The sequence below is a fragment of the Vespula vulgaris genome, chromosome 19 (assembly GCF_905475345.1).
Source record: "Vespula vulgaris chromosome 19, iyVesVulg1.1, whole genome shotgun sequence".
Lineage (NCBI taxonomy): Eukaryota > Metazoa > Arthropoda > Insecta > Hymenoptera > Vespidae > Vespula > Vespula vulgaris.
This window is the reverse complement of record NC_066604.1, coordinates 604,296-623,952: the sequence shown is the minus strand read 5'-3', so window position 1 is coordinate 623,952 and position 19,657 is coordinate 604,296. Positions and strand designations below refer to the sequence as shown.

The following is a 19,657-nucleotide window of genomic DNA, read 5'->3' as shown; positions in this document are numbered from 1 at the left end:
AAAGAAACTGGATAAATAAAAATAAAAAAAAAAGATTCAAAAGGAAAGCTAAAATTATAGGTATTCATCGATATATTATAATATCGTAGTTGTGAAAACATTCAAATAAGTGAATCGTGACGTTCGAAAAGGGGAAGAACTCGTAAACAAAATAAAAAGGAAGCGCTTTCAGCTGTGATTCCTTCCTGAAGAGTCTACGATACGCGGGTTATGGCGGATGGAAACGTTTCATCGTTTCTCAACGTTTCTCCTCATCCTGGCACAGACGATATCACGTTTACGTGTGTAAAAGTCTTCTTTCCTTTTCCTTTTTTTTCTCTCTTTTTTTTTTTTACTCCCTCGTAACAAACACACACGCGCACAGACACCTACAAAACGTAGACAGACGTCTACCTTGCAAAAGGAAACCTTAAACCGGTATTGCGGTTTACACATATTCGAAGAGTACAGATTTTACGGATACTACGACGTTACAACTGGACATCTCTTTTCGAGATTTAACATAATTTGTTTGGCGTATATTTTAATGGTTAATTAAACGTTTGAGAAAAAACAGAAATAAACGATACTAGCAAAGTTTCCGATGTTCGATATCGATCAAAGAATATTTTCAAACATCTTTCGAACGCACATGACAAATCTTGTCCAAAATACAATCTTAACGGGAGACGTATTATAACTTAAATGGATATTAATAATAAATAATTAATTTGGACAAGCAAATATATGTGATTAAGAAAAGAAACGTTTATCGTAGAAATTTTAATTATGTAAAACGAAGAGATGAAAATAATGAAATTCATTTTTATCACTTTTTTTACAAACGCACATATATAGACTTTCCGTTGGTTTCCATAATTTGAGAAATAGTTGCTAAAAATATTTAATGAATGATCTCTTTTTTTTACGTTTTAAAAGTTCGAGAAAAAAAATTATTTCCTTCCTAAAAATATTCGGTAAGTATGTTTCCTATTAAAACGTGTCCGTACATTCCAGAATATAATCGGCCAACCGAATATCTATAAACAGATATATACATATAAACATATATATATATATATATGTACGTACGTACGTATGTATGTATGTATGTATGTATGTATGTATGTATGTATGTATGTATGTATGTATCTCGTTCTTAAACTAAATCTGTCGAGCATATGGAATAACGTAAAGAACGAAATGCGTCTTCTGCGTCTCGTTGTCCTAGCTCAATATAGAAACTGCAGACAGAAAGAGAGAGACCCCTCTAATATGACGATACGAAGGAACGACTAAATATAAATCGTAATATACCATCCTCGGAGGGATCGTTAGGATGCGAGAATCAAATACGGGCATCTAATTTTAGAGTAACTGTCTTCCAACATCCGTTGGAACTCAAACCTCAAACTTCAAAATTATTCGTTCAATCCAATAAATAATTCTACTTAACTTGCTTATTTATACACTCGTAATTTATTTGGACCTGTCGGAAATTTTTATAATAGTTCCGATACACCCTAAAATTAATAAAATCACAAATAAGTACATTCGTAAGTTCGTTCACTTCGTTTATTTAATAAATGTCGATAGTGACGACATTTATTTGTTTGTTTGTTTTTTTTTTTTTTTTTAATATAAAGACGATAAGACAAAGCGAAAAAGATAGAGACAGAAAACTAAGGGATGATAATACTCGCTCGACTATATTGCGCACGTGCGTGCACGCACACACATACAAACACAAAAAAAAGAGAGAGACAAAATCATACGTGTGTGGTAGCGCGAACATGTGCCTGCTATTGTTATCGACAGACAATGTGACTAGGAAACGCAAGTGAACGTACGTACGTACGTGAACGTACAACTGATTACAAAGAACTCTTAGGCGTGTTCGAAATCACAGGGTGGTGTCCAATATACCCACATACGTACATACACATATATACATAGACTCAAAGTTGTGTATGTGTGTATATATATATATATATATATATATATATATATATAGCGACGCGTGGAATAATCGATATAATAACGAGCTGCTCGAAGGTACCCTGTTCGTTGACTCTCGACATCACTGGCGTACAAACCTTTAAATCCTAATCTATTAACGAAAATTATTTCTTATCTCGTGTTGATCCCTGTTCACGATTAAGAAAAAAAAAAAAGAACAAAAAAAGTTACTCAACGTGGTCGAATTCTTATTGAATCTAAAAAGAAAAGAAAAAAAGAATTGGGAAGCCTCGAAGATAATTTTCTTACAAAAAAATAAATAAAAAATTGATAATAATAACAGGGTGAAAAGAAAGAAGGAGAAGAAGAAGAAGAAAAAGAAGAAGAAGAAGAGGAAAGGTTGAAAACGAACATTTCCCTATGAAGAGAAGATTCTTCAACCCTCCGTTAACGTTTTCTCTTCAAGAAAAGGGCGAAATAATCGTCCTGGAATATATCGGCCAACCGAAGAATTTATTCACCCTCGAGGTTCGTAAGAAAAAGTATTAACGGAGTCCTACGACAATGTACGGTGGCACGAGCCAAGTCGAGGGTTGGAATCGTAGCACGTTTTCGGGGGTACATAGTTAGGTACAGGGGTGGCGCGTATTGAACTGCACTGTGCCAGGTGGTAGCTGCCGCCCCATGTGTGCTCATATGTCTGTCCCCCCCACCCTCTCTGTCTCTGTCTCTCTCTCTATCTCTCGCTCTCGCTTTATCGACAAGTAAGTAACGTTGGTACATCGGCTTTATCTCTCTGTATATGTAAGTTCAATGTTTGTATTTGGGACACCATGGAAGTGTATGTCGTGTCGTTTGTACATTTATCATCCGAGGATCGCGATTTTAGAAGAGGTTAGCAACGAGGAACGTAAAACAGTTATTTCTTTTTTTTCTATTTTTTTTTGCGGAAACCAACGCACATTCCCGATCAAAAATTTGAGCTCGTAAACTTGAGATAATGTTCGAAAGTAAGAAGAAAATAAAGAGAAAAATCGTTAAGTATTGTTATGTATGAACGATAGACGTTAATCGGCATCCTAGTTAATATTAATCGTAAAAAAGGCAACTGTGACATTTTTTGTCATAAGTTAAGAAAAAAAAAAGAGAAAAAAAAGGAAAAGAGAGGAGAGAGAGAAAGAGAGTGCACACGTGGGTGCACGATATCGATTGACGGACCGGTCTAACGGGCGCGTGCCACCGTTACGAACGGCGACTACATACCCGTATGACACGCCATCCGTGAGATATTCTTTTTAACTGTGTATGTGCTCTCGTCTATGGTCGATGCGTTTCGCACGCGCGCAACGTGCCGTTGCTAAGCCACCCGTTCAACGATCAAACGAAAACGAACGCAGAGATTAAAGACCAAAATCGACATCGAAAAACAATTTACACGATGGACAAATGGGTAAACATCTTTAAATGAATTCTTTTTCTTTTTTCCTCTCTTGTTTATCGAAACGAATTTCATTTCCGTAAATTATTCGTCGACGAGTGTATAAATAGAGTATATAAGTCGTAATTGAACGTTCAATGTCCGTTCCAAGCGAATCCACAGCGGAACGAAAAAGTTTGTCGTTTGGGTTCGCGACGCACAGGGTCCGGTATCAGGTAACACCAGGTAATGATCGAGGAAGCTACGCAAGGAAGATGGAGAGGATGCGGAGTTCGGGGGATAGGGGGTTTGGGGGCTGGGGGTGGGGATTTACGAACGATCAAGTAAGGTAAGGGACCACGGGATCAAGGAAGGAAACCGTGTGCGCCATGTGTTATACATTTGAAACGGAACCGCACAGGTGCAACCTACCCCACCGTGACCGTCGACCGCGATCAACAATATTAACATTCTAATTTCTTCGCAGGTATTTCTTTACGTATTTATTTATTTTTGTTCACTTTATATATATATATATATATATATATATATATATATATATATATGCGTATAATGTGTATATATGTATGCGCGCGTACATGTACGTACGTATGTACGTACGTACGTATGTATGTATGTATGTATGTATGTATGTATATATGTATGTATGTATGTATGTATGTATGTATGTATGTATGTATGTATGTATGTGTGTATGTATGTATGTATTTGCAAATTGCACATTACTTTTGAATAATAATACTGAATAACTGGATTCAAAATAGAATATTTTAATATAGTATCAAATTCGTGCCTTTTTAAAAATGTAAAAAATCATCTAAGAAATTATAAAAAAAAAAAGAAGGGAAGATTTTTAATTTAGATATAATAATACTTCAAGAATATTTTTTGAAAATTCTATTTTCAAAAAGTCCGACATTACATTAAAAAAAAAGAAAAAAGATAAAGAAGTATAGAATTGTTTTACATGTAAATAATCTATCTTAAATTTTACTAACCTTGTATGACTCAAAACTATGTTTTTCAAATTGGTGCCAACGATATTTTGAAGGTTAATTAACGAATTGATTTCAATTATTCTCACATCGTTGTCTAAGTCATGGTCATACGGAAAAGTTTTTAATTGTCGTAATTTTTTCTTTAAACATTAAAAAACTTTTAAAATTTTAGAAAAACTATTGAAATTTTTTATCGATATTCAAATTCTTTCGGTTACTCAAATTTCTTTTTATTAAAGGAGAAGATTAAAAATCGACTTCGTAAACTGATTTTTTTCATTTTTTAATATACTTCAAGGACTCTGGTTATTATCATTTTTGATAATATCCTGAAGAGATATTATTGGCATACAAAACGAGTCTGTTTAGATATGGTTAACTTCAAAAATTGTTCGAAAAGATATCCTTCAAATAGCATCATACGTGCTCAACAATTTTTTATAAAATATATTAAACGCGTGCAAGAAAGGAATATTATAAAAATAATCTTTTTTATAAACCAACTAAGTATATGTAACCCCTAAACATCGTTAATTTCGAAAAGATAACAAATTGTTTTAATTTGTTGAAAAAAATATTTATCAAATAGAAAACACTAACACGCGTGTTTAGCAATCTTTCATTGATAAATTAAATTAGTGTAAAAAAAAATTTACCAAAGAAAGAAATAACAAAAAAAAAGAAGAAGAAGAAGAAGAAATAATAAAAAAAAAAATAAAGAATTGTTCTACGTAAAAAAGAATTCCTTTTATGTAAAAAATATCGCTCGTATCGAATAGTGAACGATTTCACAGTTAAAACGTGTTTAACAATATTTCATTGATAATGTAAATAAGTGCCGCGCCAAAAAAAAAAAGGAAAGAAAAAAAATCATAAAAAAGCCTTAGCTTTGGACCACCTTTAGGTGTATGTAACCCCCTTAACGGACAAAAATATCGATCAAATGGGACCATAGTATAAACCACATGAAGAATCCCTTCAAGTAGCATATCACCATACACAGACTCCCACGTCCAACGGTCGCGTGCCGTCGCTCGTGCAGGAAACTTCTTCTCTCTCTCTCTCTCTCTCTCTCTCTCTCTCTCTGTCTTTCTCTTTCTCTATCTATTTATCTATCTCTATCTATCTCCCTCTCTTTCTCTCTTTCATTTCTTCAGTAGGGTGAAAACGCACAGCCGTTGTATGTTATTCGCGAACCCTTCAGGGATGATGGGATGATTCACGACGGCGCATTAACGCGGAACATTAACTATGGAGCTACGAACTCGGATAACGAGTCATTGTTACACCCCTTTTTTCTATCGGTGTACGATAATGAGCCAAGCATTGTCCTTTGTCCCTATCTGACCATAGTCAGACAACGTCACGCCAGGTAGACATACATACTTATTTACGTCCATACCTAGAAGGATCCTCGAGATATATTCGATTAAATTAACGCTGCATAAAGCTCCTGGAAAATTAACGAACGAAACCAATATATAATAGTCCAAATGGATTTTATATGATAAATATGCTTCGGACTGTTCTCTTTTTCTTTTTTTCTTTTACTTCCTTCTCTCTCTCTCTTTCTCTCTCTCTCTCTCTTTTTCTATGTATTTAGGTATCTCGTTAACTGAATAATGTATTCAATAATGTAAATAAATAATAAGTAAGATTTAATTAGATAAGAGGGAGGGAGCTGTAATAATTAATTTAAGTAATATATATCGATGGTTAGGAATATTGAAAGAAAGATATACGCCATATGGTGTTGCATGTGAACGTACAACATATCGATTAAATTGTTATATACGCGGTACGTAATGTGCACCATAAAATGAAGATCACTATATTATCCTATGCGAATTGCGATAGGTCGAGAATAAAATATAACTAAAACCTAAACTAAAAGAACATCAAGATTCCTTTTCAATATGAAAATTCGAACTATATATAATATATAATATATAGAACTATATATAGAACTATGTATAATATATAATATATATAAAACAATAACAATGATAATAATGATAATAATAATAATCGAGATATTAAAAACATGATTCAATTAAAAATTCCATTTCACGATCGACTTATTCGTTATCGCAAGATTTAAAGGATATCTTTCGTATTCGAAGTGAATTTTTTTGTATTTTTTAATTTTTTTTTTTAGTAGTGGTCAATCCATAAAATACGTATTAAGAAAAAAAAAAGAAGATAAAAGATTTACGTTAACGGCGAATAAATTCTCGCATAATCATTTTTTCGAACGATAAAAAGCACACCCGTTAATTTACATCTGCGATTAATCTGTATAATGATTTGCACTTTGTGCAGCATTTTCTAAAGAACTCTGATTTTTGTTATATACCTATACGTTATATATAGGTACGTACTTATATCCGTAGATACATACATATATACATACGTATAGACATATATCTAAACATATATATATATATATATATATATATATATATATATATATATATATACAAGTATGTACTTACTTTCGTACATACCATACATACATACATACATACATACATACATACATATATATAAACATATATATATCGCACATTCGTTTAATTATTACGAAGACGAAGGCGCATGGTACGAAGATGAAATAATAGAAGAAGAAATGTGACGGGGTTTAAGGGTAAGAAAGAAGGGGTAGGGAGAGAGGGTAAAACAACGGGGCGAGAAACGTTTGCGCGAGACGTAAATTGAGAAGAATGTTCTGTAAATATATATATCTACATAAGTATAAGTACGTATAGGTACGTATAAAAAACATAAAAGAATCTTGTATGAACGCTATTATACTTATATATAATATAAAGATCTGAAGACAGATAGATAAATAGAGAGAGAGAGAGAGATAAAGAATGTTTGATAACGAAGATGAAAAAGACGTGTAACGGCTATTCTCAGAAAAAGAGAGAGAGAGAGAAAGAAAGAAAGAAAGAAAGAAAAAAAAGTTTGACCAACGAAAAGTTGAATTCGTGTGAATGTACTTCGGATGTAACGACCACGGTGAATTTGTAATAAAGTATTATATTATGTACATAAGTACGCTTGCTCCTCGGTTACTCGAAATGATCCTTGCTATTTGTAAAAGCAAGAACGTACGAGAGAAAAAGAGAGAGAGAGATGTGGTACAAGAAACAAGATGAGAGACCAGACGAGAAGACCAGTGTCGTGTGTAAGTACGAGAAAACAGGCACTAGGTGGGATGGGATGGGATGGAATGGGATGGGATAGTATGGTATGGGATGGGATGAAATGGGATGAAATGGGGTGAAATAGGGTGAAGGGTGAAGGGTGAGGGGGGGAGGTTACTTGTACCTACGTACCAACCATTAATAGTTCGGTGACTGGAACTCTCCCTTTTTATTCTTTTTTCGTTAGATCCCTCTTTCTCTCTTCTTCGTTTTCTTAAAACCAATCTCTCTCTTTCTTTCTCTCACTTCGTCGTTCTTTCTCAGTAGTGTCACCCTCTTCTTTCCTTCTTGTCCCGTCTCTTTAGTTTCCTTACATCTCTTACCCTCTCTCTCTCCCTTAGGCTTATCCCGTGTTCACCTTTTGGGTCCCCGCGTTTCGGTGGCATTAGTGAGAAAGAGAAAACGAGATGTATACCAAGAAGACGAAGAAGATGAAGGAGAAGAAGAAGAAGAAGAAGAAGAAGGAGGAAGAGAAGAAAAAGAAGAAGAAGAAGAGGGGTGAATTGTGGCAGCCGACACGCGCTCAACGAATTTTTCACCCAACGGATATCTAAGGGAAGGCATTATTAAACCTCCCCATAAACGTGAACGAACGATCAACGGCGAATCTTTCATTTTATTTCATTTTATTTCATTTCATTTTGACGAACATCGATTATTTAGAATTATTTTGATAATATGGATTATCTTATATGTATTAAGATCGTACAATGTTCGAGATCTACTTAGATAATCATATTTTTTTTTTAAGTATCATAATTCACGAACGTGAAACGTACGATCTATGTTCGTTTCATTTTGACCGATATCGATTATTTAGAAATGTTTAGATAATAGAAATGATCTTAAATGAATTAAGATTGTAGAATGTTCAAGATTTATTTAGATAATTAACGATTAATATTATCATACTTTCTGAAGTATGATAATTTACGAACGTGAAACGAACGATCAATTTTTCACTTCGTATTAACGGACATAATCCATCAGAAATATCTAGATATTTCTAAAAAGATTATTAAACAAATAAAAATCATTCAATGAGTTAGAGATCTATAACTAACGATAACTAACGATTGATCATACTTTTTAAATATCATCTTAGAACGATCATTACATGATTCTGTTTAATACAGATACATACACACACGTACATACTATGTAAAAAATATTTAAAAAATGTCAACAATATTAAAAAACTATGATTATTTTTATGTATATTTTTTCTCTCTATTTTTTTCTTTCTTATCTTTATTCCATTCCTTCCGACCGACGAAAGGTTCGTTAAGGTAGAATTTATTCGCAATGTTGAGAGAAATAAAAGAATGAAAGAAGAGAAAAGAAAGAGAGATAGATGTATATATAGAAAGAGAAAGAGTGAGAGAGAATGAGAGTGAGTGAAAAAAGACTCGATTAGTAATTCGGTCTGTGACCGTTAAAGGTTGCCTAAGTGCAAGCCTCCATATTCCAAAATGTTGCGCGACCTGCCTTACCGGCCCTACAGGATATGTTAATATGTCCCGTAGAAGACCCCAAGGTCCTGAAAACCCTTTACGTCTCTTCATCCCCCTCCCTCTTTATTTCTCCCTCCTTCTCTCTGTCTCTGTCTCTCTCTCTCTCTCTCTCTCTCTCTTTCTCGTTTTCCCTTCGCCCTTTTACTCTCTCTTTCTGTCTCTGTGTTCCTTAGAGCACTCTCTTACTCGAAGATATTTAAATTTTAAATCCCGATCGGAAAGCCATCGGTCGAAAAAAGGTTGGCGCTTCTCGTTTCGGCCGTTCCGATTTTTCTTTTTTTTCTTCTTTCTTTCTTTCTTTTTTTTTTTTCTTTTGTTGTTTTCTTTTTTTGTTACCTTTATCGCCGGTGTCCTGCCCCGTCGCTTATATTGTCCTATACGTTTACGTACGTAAGTTATACAATTGCATTCACGCGTGTGTGTGTGTGAGCGCGTAATATATAATATATATTATATTTGTATGATATATATATAGTTTTATATTATGTAATTATATATTTTATATTATAAAAATAAATTTATATTGTATAATATATATTTCTTCCAAATATATATATATATATATGCAAATAAATTTCTTCTCAAATAAAATTCTTTATCGTAAAAAATGTCGAATCAACGAAACTCGAATTTCGGATAGTTTCGTATCTTTTCTTTCTTCCTTCTTTTCTATTTCTTTTTTTGTTTAAATCGATAAAATTTTTCGGATCGATTCGTCGCAACTGTCGTTCCCGTATGGGAACAATTCGTACGTGAACGATGGGAAAGTAAGGTAAGAAGAAAAAAGGGGAAGGGGATAGTAAAGGGGAAATGAGGGAGGTGGGGGGTTACAAAAGAGGATTCCATCGTAACTCTCGTCATCATATATATCGATAAGCAAGTACGTACGATGATAATGATAGTCATTAGTATCTTCAATCGAGATGATTAATCGATCGGTGATCGAGATTTCGTAGAAATTAAAAATCATATTCCGTAAATGAAATCTTTATTACATACGATATGATATTATAAGCGAACGAAAGTTAAAATGTATAAAAAAAAAATCGATAATTAAATGAAATAGATATTTAGCCGTCTAAGGGTAATTCTCGCGTGCAAAACAGGTGCATTTCCACCTTACGGTCACGGTTTCCATTCTTTTTTTTTTTCTTTTTCATTACGAGTGTACGTTTTCCGTTGGACGTTACCCATACCAGTAGTAGTATTAACATCGATTACTATAGTTCACCGAGGCGAGACCCTTCTTTTCCCCACCTTCTTTCTCGTGTCGAGGGAAATGAACGAATGAATTTCAAGTAATTACGTACGTACTTGCTTACATACTTTCGCGAACGTAGAAGATATTACGAATTAATAATAAATGTTTGAAAAATATATATATAAATAAATAAAGTAATAAAACACGATAGAATAGATACGTAGAAGCCATTAGGAATTATTAACGAATGTTTGAAAAAAATAAATAAATAAATAAAATAATAAAATACGATAGAATAGATACGTAAAAGCCATTGCGAATTAATAACGAATGTTTGAAAAAAAAAATAAATAAATAAATGAAATGATAAAATACAATGGTCGTACGTAAATATTTATTGCGAGAAATTGTTTTCTTTTTTTTTTATTTTTTATTTTCTTTCCGTTTTCTTTTTCCCTTTTTTTCCTCCAGACAAAACATTCTACGAGTGATAAAATTGCAGCATACGTAAGTCAACATCTAGGTTTTACCCTTTAGCAAAGTGCAACGTATTTCCGGGGCAACGAACGAGAACGAAGAGAACATGTGGCAGAATACTTTGTCGATACTACGATAATAGAAAAACTTTCGCCAATAGAAATCGTATTAAAGGGGGATTGCGTAAATAAAATAAATCAAATTGAAAATTCGAAAAAAAAGATGGATTTTTTTTTAATATTTCTATTCAATAATAATATATTTATATCGTTCGTAAATATTATTTGAAAAATTTTTCTTAAGAAGTTCGAAATAATTGACCAGTCGTGCATTTACTAGCCGTTTCTATACCGTATTCGATATTGATATGAAAATTAAAGATTAAAACCTGTTTTATTCAAAATTATGTCTTTCTAATTCAATGTGCCAATGATATTTTGAAAATTGTAAAGATTTGAATAAAATTGGATACAATTTTTTATTTTTATCATTTAGTTCTCATATCATTGTACGATCTTTGTCGTGATATGGAAATATTTTTAAAAGTCATAGTTCTTTGTTTTTTCTTAATCGTTAAAAAATGACGGATATGTTTGATTAATAAACGCATGGTAAATTCAATCATTCAATTTCTTTTATTGAATCAAAGATATTAAAAATCATCTTGGTCAGTGAAAAATTGTTGTTTTCTTTTTTTCTAACGTACTTTAAGGCCTTCTTGGTCTTTTTGATTTTACTCGATATTCGTATTATCAAAGTATTATTAAATTTTTAAATGATTTAGTATTATTAAATTTAAATGGTTCGACATCGATAACACGAAGAAGATAACGAATTGTTTTAATTTTTATGTTGCAAAAAATATTCCTTAGACTAGCACATATATTTAATGATTTTTTATTAATAAAATAAATCGTATTTAAACAAGAAAAAAATTCCTAAAATTATTTTTTTTTGGACGGTCTACGGTAAGTGTACGCAACTCTTTAAATAACAGATACGATTCCAAATGAATTAGATTTCATAAATGACTTCATAAAATGAGAGATATTGATTGGATAAAATATATATTTACAATATAAAATAAAATACAATTATCATGTAATGATAAATAATAATATTTCTATTCCCACCCCATTCTTTAAAAACCATGGATCGAGAAAGTACACGTTAAAATGAGAGATGTTGATTGCGTGAAATATATATTTATAATATAAAATAAAGAATACAATTATTATGCAATGTTAAGTAATAATGTTGACTCTACCCATTTCTTAAAAATCATGAATCGAAAAAGCATACGTTACAATAAAAGACGTTGATTGGATGAAATAAATATTGATAATATAAAATAAAAAAAAACAATTATATAATGACAAATAATAATGTCTTTTAATCCTATTAAAAATTAAGAATAAAACACACGATAAAGTGAGAGACGTTAATTTGATAAAATATCTAATGAAATATATATTTACAATATAAAGTAAAAAATACAATTATTATGTAATGACAAATATTAATATCTCTATCCCCACCTCATTCCTTAAAAACCATGAATCGAGAAAGCACACGTTAAAATAATAGATGTTGATTGAATGTAATATATATTTATAATATAAAATAAGAATTGCAATTATTAGTTAACGACAAGCAATAATATCGATCCTACTAATTTCTTAAAAACCACGAATCGAGAAAGCTCACGTTAAAATAAAAGAAAATATATAACGATATATATATATATATATATATATATTTACAATAAAAAATAAAAAATACAATTATTACATAATGACGAATGGTAATATCACTATCTCTACCTCATTCCTTAAAAACCATGAATGGAGAAAGCACACGTTAAAATGAGAGATGTTGATTGAATGCAATATATATTTATAATATAAAATAAATAATGCAATTATTAATTAACGACAAGCAATAATATCGACCCTCTTAATTTCTTAAAAACCACTAATCGAGAAAGCTTACGTTAAAATAAAAGATAATATATATAACTATATATATGTACATATATATATATATATATATATATATATATATATATATATTTACAATAAAAAATAAAAAATACAATTATTACATAATGACGAATGGTAATATCACTACCCCCACCCAACTCCAAAATCGCGAGCCGAGCAAGCATACCCAGATGGGTGTCCCGTCGCGATAGGGAGAAACGCGCGAATCTGAGACTTTTTGCGAGCGAACAGCTGATCTCTTAACGGTCTTCGTATTACGGGGGTAGGTCAGTGCCCTTCGAGCGAGAGAGACGGCCGTGCATGTGCGAAAGGAAGAAGACTATACGTAGAGCGTGCCGTTCACCAATACGACGAATAGAGTACAGAAAAGAGAGGGGAAGAGAGAGAGAGAGAGAGAGAGAAAGAGAAAAAGAAAGAGAACAACACAGGGCTGGGCTCCCGCCAGGGCAAAAGAGGGCACCAACCCAACCAGCCTACCAGTCAGTCAACCAGCCAGCCAGCCAGCCAGCCAGCCAGCCAGCCAGCCAACCAACCAACCAACCAGCCAACCAGCCAGCCATCCAGCCAGGCCAGCCAGTCAGCCACCCGACGAAAAGGCAGGTGAGCACCTGGTCTAAAAGTTCGGCACGAGCTACTACTTGCCTCTTGGTTACGAAGGGGTGCTCAACGGTCCTCCTGCTAGTACACACACAATCGTTTATTTCGTCTCAAGATGGGCGCCAATAAATACAAGAGACCGTACGACGCATTTCACTTTTGCTATCGACACGACTTCGAGGGTTCAAAGGCAAGCTGCTTTCGATTACATTACTCTCTCTCTCTCTCTCTCTCTCTCTCTTTCTTTTCCTTTTTCTCTTTTTCTCTTTCTTTCTCTTTCTCTCTCTCTTTCTTGCTCTCTCCTTTGGCTTTCCTTCCTAACCTATCTTTTTCTAAACAATGGACTAAACAGCCCTCCTTTCTTCGTTATACCCAACAATCCGACGTATTCCGCGAATTAGTTTAACGTCAAGGCGACGTGCCGATTCGATCGACATTTCATACTTTTCGTGATTAATATTTTAATCGATAAATGAATTAAGTAATGTTTCATTTGTTAATTTGGTATTAAAAAAGTGTTTTCTTTGTAATCTCGATTTGAGGATGCATAGGTATATTGGATATTATTTTATAATTAATATATTTCAATGTCAATAATAACATTATATCGTTCATCTCTTTTGTTGCAAATAAAACGAAGATAATAATTATAATTATAATTATAATTATAATTATAATCATAACAAAAAGAAATGAAAACTAAGTATTCAATAGTCGAATTAGAATTGAATTTAACCATACGTCTCGAGTCGAATGAGAACCACGAGGTACTTAAAGACGACGTTCGAGGAGTTCAAAGCCGTAGCAGACATCCCCGGACTCCTCAAGGACGGGGAAATCCCTGTCACCCCATACCATCCCGTTTCTTCCCTGAGATACACGCCTCTCGTAGACCAGACCTGACGTTACCTCGTTACGTTGTTATTCCTATTCTCCTATCATCTTTCATTAAACAAATTTGACTTATTTTTATTTTCAACGTATTTACGCTATATACAAAAATACCGATAACGGTATTTTACGATACAATTTGTTTATCCTTTTATCTGACATTAATGTTCGAAATGATCACAATTATTACAAAATGATTGTTTCACTCGATCGGAATTTCACTGATCAATAACTTTCAAAGATCGAACCAATTGAAAAGAAAATTGAATTATAGGTCATAGATTTAAAAAAAGTAAAATAATAATAATAATAATAATAATAATAATAATAATTTTCGATATAATCTTCGAAGTATGTTCTATTGGACAAAAAAAAGTTTAACCTTTGCAGATTCGTTAAAAAAAAAAAAAGAAGAGAAAGAAAGAAAATTAAAAAATAAAAAATGAAAAAAATCTTCAAGCGAAAAAGTGTGATTATTAAAAAGACTTACCCAGACGCAGATTTGAATTGTTCGTATCACTTTCCATACATTCTTTCAACGATATCGTAGACTTATCGAAATCACGAATCATGCTAGATACCGGCGAAACTATCTGCAGTGACACATCCTGAACCTTTTCCGGAGAATTCTCTTCGACCTCGGTGATTTTCATTAACGGACCGATTCTACGCACCTGTGACATTGTTCTTCACCTATGTGTCTCGTTATCTGTAAATAAAAAAAAAGGACGAACCATTTTTATCAAATAAACTATGAAAAACGTAGAAAAGAAAAAAAAATCTGTTCGAAAATAATATTAAATAATGTCGTACAAATAATATTAAAAATTACGTGGGTGATTAAATGTTGACAAAAAAAAAAAAATAAATAAATAAATAAATAAAAACGACCAAAAAAAAAATCAACAACAAATATTATTCGTATTTTTTAACAGATATTATTCATATTGTTATTCCTATTTTTTTCTCTTTTTTTTTTAAATATTATTCATATTTCTTTTTTTATGTAACTTCTCATATACCTAATAAACAAATCAATAATATATATACATATATATATACACACATATATATGTACGTATGTATGTATTGTGTGTGTGTATATATACATATTTTATTTATGTTTCTATTATTTATAAAATTTCTATTATTTATAAATTTTCAAATATTTAATAAGATCGAACATTAAACGCACATTGCCATGAAAATTTCTTTTAATAACGAACAAACGTATACGAATCTTTGAAAAAGCAGGAGAACAACGAGCCACTCTATTGGTTCGACGAAGGCCTATAGTACACATATATATAAGATAGAAGTATCAGCTGATTAATCGCAATAGCAAACACGTCGTCGCCCGAGAGATATATCTCTCTCAATGTCAAAAGGGACGGACGGTTACAAACGTTTCTAAGCAATACTCTCTACGACTTACTGTATTTTTTACGAAGTAGTAACTGTCCAATCGCGATAATTGTAGTGCGTTGTACGATCGTATACGATCGTACGATCTTTCGTGCCGACGATATTCACGTTAATAACGAGTACGAGTCACGTTAATAAATCTATTCAATTAATAACATACAATTTATTTAATTAAATTCATTAAAGAACGTAAGTAATAATTTACTGGAATCAATAATACATCCATAATGATATACAATAATTACACAGTTTCGATTTCTTTCAACAAGCATGACATACGACAACACAACGAAAAAGAAGAAGAAGAAGAAAAAGAGAAGAAGAGAAGAAGGAGGAGGAGGAAGCAGCAATATGATCGTTTGAGAACGTGATCCGTGAGAAACAAGAGAAAAAAAGAGAGAAAAAAGGTAAAAACAAAATGATTTGTCGAACGATCGACCGATCAAAAGGGAGAAAAAAAATGGCGGACGAGATTTCACAAACGTAGCGATCTCTCCGTATCTCTCTCTTTTTCTCTCTCTTTCTCTCCTTGTCTCGTTCACGACAAATGACAATGGCGATTACGATTAATGGATTCAATGATGATAAGGAATTCGTGATCGTGATTATTATCGTAGATCGTACGCGACGACCCTCACTCGATCGCACCTCGACATAAACTGACCGACGAACGTCCGTTCTCGTTCTGTTCTCTTCTTATGGAAGAAGGAAGGCCTCTAGTACCACAGTGTGAGCGCATATTTGCGATAAACAAAGCACCAACGACGACGTCGACGAAAACGACGACGACGACGACGACAACGACAACGACAACGACAACGACAACGACAACGACAACGACGTCGACGACGAGGACGACGAGGACGATGACGACCTCGAGACACAGAAGAGAGAGGAAAGGAAAGAAAAAAGAGAAAAAAAAAGAAAAAGGGAAGAAGCGAGAGAGGACATATCGAGGGAGGCGGAGGTGGGAAGGGTGAAGGAGGAGGATGAGTGGGGGGCGTAGGAAGACGGATAAGTTCGTGAGCGAGAGCTCATAGGTTCGTGTGTGTGTGAGAGAGAGAGACAGACAGAATATGAGAGAGAGAGAGAGAGAGAGAGAGACGAGGACCGAATGTCGCCGTCTGGTGTATTATGGGGGGTCCAGACCCTTCGTAACAGTCGCTACTTTCGTGTGTAATCCTATATATATATGTATACATATATATATATATATATATATATATATATATATATATACATACATACACACACATAAATATATAAGAGAGTTCGCCCACGATATTGCGAACGGTCCGTTACTCGGTTAGTCGAGCGACTCGAGAATAGTGACGCGAGTGATCTCTTGTATTATATATTCTGTATTATATATATACGCGTGTGCGCTTGTGTGCAATACGTATAATATACACACACGTGCGCGCGTAAATATGTATGCATATATTTACCAATGTGTGTATGTACATATGTATGTATGTATGTATGTATGTATGTATGTATGTATGTATGTATGTATGTATGTATGTATGTATGTATGTATGTATGTATGTATGTATTTATGTATGTATGTATGTATGTATGTATGTATGTATGTATGTATATGTATGTATGTATGTATGTATGTATGTATGTATGTATGTATATGTATATGTATATATATGTATGTATGTATGTATGTATGTATGTATGTATATGTATGTATGTATGATGTATGTATGATATATACGTATGTATATGTATGTATCATATCTACGTATATGCATGTGTGTGTATATATATGTATGTATATATATGTGTTTATGTATATGTATGTATATGTATGTATATATATGTGTTTATGTATATGTATGTATAATACGTATGTATATGCGTTTATATATATGTATGTACAGAATGTATATATATGTGTGTGTGTATGTGTGTCTATGATATGTATATGTTATGTATGTATGTATGATATGTATATATGTTATGTATAAATATGTATGTATATATATGATATGTTTGTATGCATAATGGTGCATGCGTGTTATATGTCATCTCGTCTAACCTAAGAGAAACTTTACAGCTTCCTCCCTTACCCTTCACTACCTGCTCGCCGATTGGGTTGCCTATCCTTAAGGAGATTTGAATTTCCAGCTGTGCGTGCTTACTGTATATGCGTGTATGATGCGTCTTGCGTGCGTGTGTATATGATGTTTGTACGTTCATATGTATTACGTGTGACATACGCGTAGTTTGATCCTCTCTTTCATGTCGTAATCGTCGTTAAAATTTATTACGATCAAAAACTTGCTGAAAAGGAAAATTTTTTTTACGAGATTATTCGAGTAATTGTTCTACGTTAGAAGATATATTTTATCTTTTCGTTTTTTCTTCCTTTTTTTTATGAAGATAAGAAAACGTGATAGAAAAAATAATACGGTAGTATCGGATATTTTCTTTTTTTTTAACAAAGATAAAGAAAAAATGATAAAAAAAAAATGGTATATTATCAGATCTTACGAGATGAAATATTAAAATAAATATAAAAAATGTAAAATATAAAATGGACGAGATACATGTTAGAATTGTGACGTTTATATTTGAAAATTCGGCTTCGAAATCGACATCGGATAATATCTATTAATAAGAAATTGCTAAGAAGGAAGTAACACGCAATTTGTCCTACGTAGTGACTCGTACTGTTTATAAAGAGATTTTTGTATTTCCGCCGGTATTTTTGTATTTCAATCGGTAAAGTACACAAGTGATATTTACGGTTGGTCTTTTAAATTGTGCAACGTTCAATGGCTCCATAACATGCAGCAAGCGTACCAATGAAATTTAATCTTCGAGGAATAATTAAAAAAAAAAAAAAAGAAAAAGGAAAGAAAGAAAACACCCTCAACGGCAAAAAATATTTGGCTTCTCGGTTGTCATAGGAAAGTTATTGTATCATCTCGTACGCTCGTGATGATGATGATGACGATGCTCGTTGACCCGTCGAATTATATAGATCAAATTTCATGTACATACATATATACTGGGTGATTATAAATTAAGATGCCAGTTGAATATCTTCTTTGTTAGAAGCGATAGAAAAAAAAAGAAATGTATGTATGTATGTATGTATGTATGAATGTATGTATATTAGGAAAAGTTTCATGATCTCATGTGTGAAATATGTTAACAGTACAAAATAAAACACCCGGTTGATTGTACTAACTTCCGGTTAAACCCGGAAATGTAATGATCTCTTAATTTTTCTTACGGAATGTCGTGTAATCATTATTATTATTTTTTTTTTTTTTAATTAATTAATTAGTTATTTCAATCAATTATCTCGGAAAAGATTATTAAAGTATGAAATTTAGAAGAATTACAAGCGAAAATTGTAAACGTCCGTTAATGAAATAACATCTAAAAAATGTTGAAAAAATTAATTAACGAAGAAATATAATTAATAGATATTGATTGCGTACGAAGAAATAATTGAAACTTTGTACATTAATTGAATTTTAACGAACTTACTATTTTCTTTTATTTTTTTAATTATAATCTTAAAATTATATGAAAAATATAAAGTCTCGTCAATTGTTAACCACTAGATCTACTTCTTTTCTTGCAAGATAATTCCTTAAAGTATATAATTTTAATAAACCAACAAAAAATGCAGTAGTTTCATGAAAAAAAAGAGACTAAAAAAAAAAGACCTAAAAATGATTAAACTTCCGGTTTAAACGGAAGTCGTAAATATTTTATTTCGCACTTTTAATATTATTTTACGTGAGAATGTTTCTTAATATATATTATATAATATATATTTTTTCTACTATTCTTACTAAACGAGATATTCGACTGGTCTTTAATTTATAATCACCCTATATACATATAAACATGATACACATACACACACACACACAATTGAATCTCGTGTATATGATGACACATTGTGTATCGCTGTTCGGATGTCCCACAAAA

General features: G+C 32.4%; 1 protein-coding gene across 6 annotated transcripts in view; it reads right to left on the bottom strand.

Moving 5' to 3' along the window:
• The window catches only part of LOC127070650 (M-phase inducer phosphatase-like), a 93,471-nt gene that overhangs the window by 72,845 nt on the left and 969 nt on the right, over positions 1-19,657 (bottom strand). The window contains exons 1-3 of one of the 6 annotated variants that reach the window (XM_051008896.1): positions 18,455-18,506; positions 17,776-17,989; positions 14,760-14,978 (exon numbers count right to left, since the gene is read on the bottom strand). In XM_051008896.1, the coding sequence (XP_050864853.1) occupies positions 14,760-14,952 (193 nt within the window). In that variant the 5' untranslated portion in view covers positions 14,953-14,978; positions 17,776-17,989; positions 18,455-18,506. Of the gene's footprint in view, positions 1-14,759; positions 14,979-15,704; positions 15,835-15,939; positions 16,072-16,318; positions 16,747-17,775; positions 18,519-19,657 lie in introns of those variants that run through there. The other 5 variants (XM_051008893.1, XM_051008890.1, XM_051008892.1 and 2 more) reach the window with 5 other exon arrangements.